The sequence below is a fragment of the Acartia tonsa genome, chromosome 13 (genome assembly GCF_053477335.1).
Source record: "Acartia tonsa isolate MP-2025a chromosome 13, ASM5347733v1, whole genome shotgun sequence".
Classification (NCBI taxonomy): Eukaryota; Metazoa; Arthropoda; class Copepoda; order Calanoida; family Acartiidae; genus Acartia; species Acartia tonsa.
This window is the reverse complement of record NC_137272.1, coordinates 5332089-5340794: the sequence shown is the minus strand read 5'-3', so window position 1 is coordinate 5340794 and position 8706 is coordinate 5332089. Positions and strand designations below refer to the sequence as shown.

Genomic DNA, 8706 nt, shown 5'->3' with positions numbered 1-8706 from the left:
TTATGAAAACTATAGACTTTTAAGCATTATGCAGGCTATTGAGAAAGTGAAAGCGTCTGTGTGAAAAGAGCAATACAAGTTCCAAGATTTTATTTATTGGTTTTACCGGGAAAAGAGGGTATATAAGCTAGTCCCCCCCCCCCCCAATGTCTATAATAACGTTTATTGTTCGTTGGCTTAACAACTTTGGGGACTTTTATTGAATTTTTATTGGTTAGTTTATTAACTTGAGTGTCAAGACGTTTCAACGTTTTACCATTGGGGATGTACATCAATTTATCGGTCATTGTCATATCCCTTTAGATTATTACTGGGTTTTGATTTAGCCAAATTAGGTTAACCAAAAATATTTCATTACTTTCTGAACCAATAAACCTAATCAAAATAATATTATGACAAATTTTAAATATAACAAGTATGACAACATTCATAAAAGCGAAGCACTAAAACGGTAGGACAAACGAACATTAACACTTGTTAGTGTCTGAACTGAATAATCTGAAAATAAAAGTATAAGAGTCGAAGCAAAATTGTAAGTTAATTTGTTAAAAAACTGCTTGATACAGGATAATGTTTTTGGACATACTTACATTTTTAGGACTTGATTATAGAGTTGCTTCGCATATAATATTGTTCTTTGTTGTCACAGGAATCAATATACCAAAAATCAGATCAAACGGATAATTAGATCACATAAAGATTTGTTGTTAAAAAAGTAGAAAAATCAAAATTGACGTACGGACATTCTGGTAATGATTATAGAGTTGCTACGCTTTCTAAATCATACCTAACTACTGCAGGAATCATCATGCAAAGTTTGAAATCGATAGGACAATTCTAACATGCTTAAATTAACGAATAAAAGCTATCTATCTCGGACGGACGGACCTACCCTAATTATAGAAAAGCTTCGCTTTTAAAAATAAGGGAATAGTAACTTTCGCATTATTCCGTAAAATTGTGAGCAAGCTTCCAGTCAAATGCGCTTATTAGGTCAAACTGTTCTTAATATTGACCAAACGCATAGTATAATAAAACGCATATTTAAAAACAGTTTGACTTAATAAGCCCATTTGACTGGAATCTTACTCACAACTTTACTACATTTTACGAAGGCTCCTATTCCATTTGTTTTCTAAACACCCTGTAGATAGTTTATATGGAATAATACATGAAAGAGATTATAAATGATTTACAGATGAAAAGCATTGCTCAGCTCTAATTTCAATTTGATTTGAATACTTGGAAATTAATTTCATGTTTAGGGTACAAATATCTCAAATATTCATTTCATTCAAGGTTGTAACAATTTATATGAATGAAACGTGTTTTCTTTTATTAAAAGCGAAGCTTTTCTATAATTAGGGTCGGTCCGTACGTCCGTCCGTCCGAGATAGATAGCATTTATTCGTTAATTTAGGCATGTTAGAATTGTCCTATCGATTTCAAACTTTGCATGGTGATTCCTGTAGTAGTTAGGTATGATTTAGAAAGCGTAGCAACTCTATAATCATTACCAGAATGTCCGTACGTCCATTTTAAACATGTTGATTTTTCTACTTTTTTAACAAAAAATTTTTATGTGATCTAATTATCCGTTTGATCTGATTTTTGGTATATTGATTCCTGGGACAACAAAGAACAATTTTTTAAGCTAAGCAACTCTATAATCAAGTCCTAAAAATGTAAGTATGTCCATAAACATTATCCTGAATCAAGCAGTTTTCCAAAAAATTTACTTACACTTTTGCTTCGACTCTCATACTTTTATATTCTGATTATTCAGTTCAGACACTATACAAGTGTTAATGTCCGTTTGTCCTACCGTTTCAGTGATTCGCTTTTATGGATGTTGTCATCCTTGTTGGTATAAGTTTACATTATGACAGAGAAAGGGCTGTTTATTACACTAACATTTTCTTATTTGTTGCCTTAACAACTTTGGGGATTTGAGTGAATCATAGTTGGTTGATTAATTAAGTTGAGTGTTCAAACGTTTCAACCACTAATTTTGATATACACAAAGGATGATTTTGTGCATCATCATTGAGGATGTACAGCAATTTATCGGGTATTGTCTTATCCCTTTAGATTCCTGTAAAAAGGACAAGGTAGCCATGATTCTCTAAAGCAGTGGCGTGCACAGTAATTCACCAGGGGGATGTGAAACTATTAAGATTCAGATGTCTCTGAAGATTGGAAGTGAGAATCATTTGGCCAATCTTAGATATGGCAAATTTGCGAATAAATGTATTCTATATGACCACACAAGAAATTCTCAATTATCTAATTAACCTGGCCTGGAGTTTTTGAAGATGTTTTATATTCAGCCATCCTAATTAAATACACTCTCATAATGAAGAATGGACTATGAATATAAAGTTGTTTGATACGTAGAAATTAACTTCTTACAAATCTCCCTCCTTAAAATTTCAAGAACAAAATTTGACAAATTTCAACATTTTTTAACAGTACCTATTACTAATTAGGTAAAAAATATACTAATACATTTAAGATAAGGGTATATATATTTCACTTAAAAATTTAAAAAGGATGACAACATCCATAAGTAGCGAAGGACAAAAAAATCATGGAAATAGGTGAAAAATATAAAAGTAGCTACAATCCAGCAGTCCAATCGCCACGGTTCTTTTTAACTTATGTAAGTTCCATATTGATGGGAATGTTGAAAAGAAGTTTTAGCAGTTTATCTTTAATAAAAGCCGAGATAATCACGTTTCCCCCAAAACGTTTCAGATGGACATTTCGAATTATAGAGTAGCTTCGTTACTAATAACCTGCAAAATAAATTTCTGAGGTGAACTTACATAAATCTCTAGTTAAATTTTACTATTTTGTGGTTATGTACCTTCAAAATTAGATAGAAAATTTGTGATTAATTAGCTTAATATTCTGCAAATGTGGACAGAAAATTACATTTCAACATTAATTAACTCAAATTTCAGCAATTTTAAATGAGTTTAACATTTTGAGAATTAACAGTCGTCAGATATTTACAACTTAGATAAAGTTAGACTAACGTCTAAGCCATTAGAAGCCTCTTGGGGCACAAAAGGTGGAGTGTGGAGGGGGGGGTGAGGTGAGGTGAATTCCCCAATTTTCAACTTTCAAGTTTTAAAAAGAATGAGTGAAACTATTTTTTTTGGTGGTGGGTAATTTTTTTGTAAGGGGTGATTTTTATTGGGAAGGTGGAGTAACCCTCCTTCGAAATAGTAAATAAGAAGCTTCTCTGTAAAGTAGAACAATATAGCTTCAGCGGTTAGTGAAATCCTTCCCTACAGACAAAAAAAGATAACTACTTTATACAATAGCACAAGTAAAAAAAATCAGGGAGAGTGTAATCGTGGAACCCTCCCTTAAAATAGCTATAAGCCTTCCAAGGACATATGAAAAGAAAAACTGTAAAGGGGAACCGTATTGGTTCAGTGGTTAGAGAGATCCTTCGCTACAGACAAAAACGCCTTACTACTTTATATTATAGGATTAAGTAGGTGTAAGTTCGGCATAATTAAAATATTAAATTTTATTTATAATTTTGCTATAATTTAAAGTATTTTGAATTTTTTTTCATTAGATTTTTTAATTGATTTCATATCAAAATATATAATTTTGTTATAATTGTAATTAAAAATATTTATTTTCCAATTTTCACATTTAATTACATGTTTTACTGTATACCTAGTACTCTTTTAGGTAATAAATTTTTATATTAAAAGATAATATAATAAGTAAATTGTATTATCATTTTCTCAATCAAATTTGAAATATCCAGCCTTCATTTATTTCAGTCCTCAAACAAAAACTTTCCTTGTCCTCTTAATGATTTGATAATCTTGGATAGCCTGATATCTAGTTGCCGAATGTGTACGCAGTTTCCTGGGTGTTTCCTCATCCTAGCTCAATATTTACTACTAGCTAAAAAAGCTTCAAACTTCAAAAAAAAAAAAATCAAAATTTAAAAAATTCAAATTTATAATGTATATTGTATAAATCGTTTACACATTCAAATTTTGATTTTTTTAAGGGAAGTTTGAAGATTTGTAGCTAGTAGTAAATATTGAGCGAGGATGAGGAAACACCCAGGAAACTGCGTACACATTCGGCAACTAGATATCAGGCTATCTAATCTTGCATTATCTGAAACACGGTTGTCATGTCATCAATTGTATCATGTTTATGCTACTTTCAATTTCAAAAAAGGCTCGATACAAAACAATAATAGTTATTTCTCGCATTCTATTATAAGCAGCTTTCCGCGGATATAAAATATACAATTATTAGATTACAAGCAGTTTTTTGAGCCCAAAATGCCAAATGAATGCAAATGAATAAAGAAATTTTATAACGTTATTTTATTTGATGAAGTTAATTGAAGTAAAAAATCAATGAAGCCAAATGAATTCAAATGAATAGAGAAATTTTATAACGTTATGTTATTTGATGAAGTTAATTAAAGTACAAAATCAATCGGAAATATTTTTTTTTTGAATGCTTGCAACTAAAATGTCAAAAGCAAGAGATAAAAAGGAAAAAATCCTGTAATCAGCTTGAAAGACGCATCCACACAATATCAACTACTAGATTTTTATTTATCAAATACTAACCAACCAACATTACCTCAAGGACTAAATTTATAATTCCAGTTACAGAAAGTCCCAACCAAAGACCAAGAGCACTTCCAGTATCAATCAAAAACTTAACGGAAAGAAATTACTTTTGGTTTAAATATTCTTAAAGGCAAATTTGATTTTGTAAAACTAAAAGTTCTTGTGTTAAACACTCAACCTCTAAAAAGTTACTAAAAACTTTTAGGATCATGGAAAGAAAATGAAGTTGCAGGTTTTGTTGTATTTTCACAGTATCTTTTCTCCTATTTCTAGACCATGCAGGGGCTCTAATCCAAAGGGGCCAATTTCCTAACCCTGAGGGTAAATCATTAACATTTATATAAACTAACCTAACCTAAACTAACCAATCAAAAGCTACTGTGAAAAATATGATCAAACCCATTACTTTGTTATCTTTCTATAAAACAACTTTAAATCTGATTTTACCATTTAAACAGAGTTAACTCAAATTGATTCATTAGTAAATCAATAATATTTACCTGGGCAACTGAGTATCCATAGACCTTGTGGATAACAGAAACATCGGTATTAATTTTGATCCTAATTTGTGTTGTGTTTTTTGTACGCAGCCTAAAATGATTTTTTTTGTTAAATTATGTAATATTTTATACACAAATTTTAAGACATATTTGGACAAATTTTTCATAGTTATTAGTTCTTTATTTCATTTAGAAATGGTGAGAACTTGTAACTTTCACAAAAATCATATGGATTTTATCTTTTGTTTTAAAAAAAAATTATGCTTTCACACAAAGTGCCTTGTTGAGCAAAGAAAACCAACCCTCCCCTCTTTGTTATGCCCTCTTGCATAGGTCATTCGTAGGAAAGAAACTGCCCCCAACATTATTAATATATTTTTAAAATAAGGCAGGGGTTATCTGTTATCATTTTAACAGACACTCTGTTTGAAAGCACCAACTTTTTGGCACACAATGCACCCTGTTGAGCAGTGCACTGATAACACTTCCCCCACTTTTTTAAATAATTAAAATAAAGGGGGGTGGGTTGCTTCCTTGTTTTTTTGTTAATTAATTTTTAATGTTACCCCTGAATGCTGTCCTCATTCCTTAACTGAGCCTGGATTCTAAAATTGTTGATGTATTGTATTATAGACAGCGTTTTAAAAATGGTAAATAAAAACTTAAAAGATTAATTCTAGTTTTGTTAGCCCTAATGATCCAAAGACCTGGGATAACAAACTGTTATTAATATTAAAATTTTCATTTCATTATGAATAGAATTGTCTACAATGTGATACAATACATAATTTTTCAGTATGGCTGAGAACTGGTTCTAAGCCAGCAGATATTAATCAGTTTTGAAGCCAAACTTATATATAAAAATATTATCAATTATACAACAAGATTACACAAAAAATAGATTTAACTAGTTTCTATCCTTGTTTGCAAATTATAATAAATAATTTACCTAGTGCTAACACAAGGCTTAGGACAAGTTGTCTCAATTTCCAATCTTTGAAGACTTGCAACAGGTTCAATGTAATTAGATTTAAAAGAGCTGAAGCTAAAATTGTTAGTCTTTAAAATGGGATAATCTCCATTACATTGATTGTGCTCAGACAGCCAAGGAGGGATACAACCTAAGCTTGGGTTAAAATCTTCTTTTATTTTCTGATCAACACAGTCACTGAATTTGTTTTCTCTAAAAGCATTTAAATCTATTCAAAATTAATACTACAGTAGTTATTATGTAACTAGTGGCTGTACCCCTAGGGGCACTTGAGGTGTTTGTAGGTTGAATATGACCCCTCCGTTATGTAATATTTTAGTTTAAAAAAAGGAAAATAGGGGGGGGGGGGAGGAAATGTACCATCCCTGATTTTGGGTTTTAGTTTTAATAAGAAAAATTTGAAGAAAAAATTTAGGGAAGTAGTTTTTTCATAAGAGGGTGGAAGTACCCTCCTTGATATAATAGTTGTAAACCTTCCCATATTGATTCAGGAGTTAGCAAGATCCTTTGTTACAGACAGACAGAAACACACAAAGGTACAGATCCTGTTGCTTTGTGTTACTAAATTTCCAACAGAATCATAAAAATGAAACATGAATAAATTCCAATACTATCCTGTTGTAATTAATGCAATTTTCCATTGAACTACTGGTATATATCATGTTAATATTCATTTCATATAATCTAAGAAATCCTCTGTCACCTGAAAATAATCATTTAATGGTTAAGTAAAATATGAAGATCAAACTTAATTAAACTTTAAACAAAACCTGTAACAAATTGACCAGTTTGAGAAGAGAAGTCTGGAGAAATGTGGGATCGTGCAACACTATCTGTCAAGAAAATGTGTACTGTACGGACAATATCTCCAACTTGGAGGTTTAATCCATGCAATGTGTTGTAGTTTAGATATTCTTTGCACAATCCATATCTTGGCATAAAAACTGTTGTTCCTGAAGCTTCTAAACCTTTAGAATGTGTCATATTTATTGAATCAACAAATCTCCTGTCATAAATCTTACTGATGAGTTCAGAAAATGTTTTGTTAGCATTACCATTCCATGATAGAGTTGTTTGGTCATTCAAACGACTTCCAGCAAGCAATCTCAATTTGGTTGTGTATCCATTTTCCTGGAGGACCTTCACATCATCTTGATTTGAAGGGCAGACTGTTATAAGAGGTGGTACTATCTTACTGACATGCTTTAGTTCTGTCTCCTCTACTATGGGAGGATTAGTCAAAAGCAATACTGACCTTTTCACAGCCCAAAAAATCATTGTGACTGCAAAAATAAGCACTAATACCTTTATTACTTTATATGCATTCATTTCTGTAGCTAAAGCTAGATTAAACAAAACTTGTGAATTATGGTAATGTTATAGAATCAGGGTTGACAAAACTAAGAAACACAAAGTAAATTTTTATAAATAAACTTGTACAAAACAAGTTAAAACTAGTACAAACGTTATTAATATTAATGTTTTTAAATATGTAATATTTGGATCATTTTAGAATAGCATAACTTGTGGCCTGCTCAATGTCAAAGAGGAGTTAAATCTGGTTCACACCTCATCATACTAGAAACATTACAAATTACCAATTAGAATCTCAAGGATGTCTATGCTTTTTTTATTTGGGGGGAGGTAAAGATTAAAAATCTAAAATTTTGGGGGTGTGGGAGGGTAATGACCCTTTACCCCCCCCCCTTGGACATCCCTGTAGAATCTTTTATAAAACTCATTATTTTAAGTGTTCTTTATTTAAAACATTGATTGAGATCTGATTTTTATGGAATGTAATTTTTTAACTGCTATTAAAGATCTATAAGTTGCTTAATTCTATTCTGTTTCTTGTTTAACTGATCATAACTGGAAATAAAATAAGATTTAATGTTTTTCATGTGCTTTCAAAGATGAACGTCTAATAGGGTGAGTTTGTATATGGTTTTTATTTTTTTTGCAAATTTGAGTATAAGTTTGTCTCCCATGTTCATATCAAGTTAACATTTTTAAGAAGTTGTATTAAACTAGATAATCTGGTAACCCTGAATGTAACCTGCAATTTTTATGAACATTCATTAACACAAATCATATGAATTAACATTGTGAGTTTTTAAATATTAATACACTAATTATCATTATGAATGGGTGGTTGCTATTTTAAGTAGCGAAGCTACTCTATAATTTGTTTAGTTTATAGATGATGAACAAAAGTATATTTTACATTTTTAACCTTTTATAAAAACTTTGAATCATGAGAAGTAGCGGGTTTTGTCGTATTTATACAGTAGCTTTTCTCATAGTTCTAGCCCCTGTGGGGCCAATTTCCTAATCCTGCGGGGCAATAATTAACATTTACCTTACCTAAACTAAAATAACATATTAAAATCTACTGTGAAAATACGACAAAACCTGCTGCTTGTTTTATTTTCATGATCCAAAACTTTTCTTTAAAAGACAGAATTAGACACTGAAATTCTAAAATTGAATTAAAAAACAACTTAAGAAAAGATCTTGTAATTACGTCGTTGTAACTGCACTCATTCAAAAAATTATTTGCTTATGAGAAGCCAATATTTATATTTGG

The 8706-nt window shown here is 30.7% G+C and overlaps 1 protein-coding gene and 1 long non-coding RNA gene across 2 annotated transcripts; both read right to left on the bottom strand.

The window, feature by feature from the left end:
* Nucleotides 1-4602: 4602 nt before the first annotated feature.
* LOC145304423 (uncharacterized) lies at nucleotides 4603-6600 on the bottom strand. Its single transcript, XM_080146303.1, has 5 exons — nucleotides 6593-6600; nucleotides 6078-6311; nucleotides 5695-5733; nucleotides 5129-5219; nucleotides 4603-4716 (listed from the first exon to the last, which is right to left on the bottom strand). Exons 1-5 carry the CDS (start codon nucleotides 6598-6600, stop codon nucleotides 4621-4623), a joined length of 468 nt encoding a protein of 155 aa, XP_080002429.1. The 3' UTR covers nucleotides 4603-4620.
* Nucleotides 6601-6734: 134 nt separating this feature from the next.
* Nucleotides 6735-7469, bottom strand: LOC145304049 (uncharacterized). Its single transcript, XR_013873963.1, has 2 exons — nucleotides 6890-7469; nucleotides 6735-6822 (listed from the first exon to the last, which is right to left on the bottom strand). It is a non-coding gene; the product is annotated as an uncharacterized LOC145304049 (long non-coding RNA).
* Nucleotides 7470-8706: the final 1237 nt, after the last annotated feature.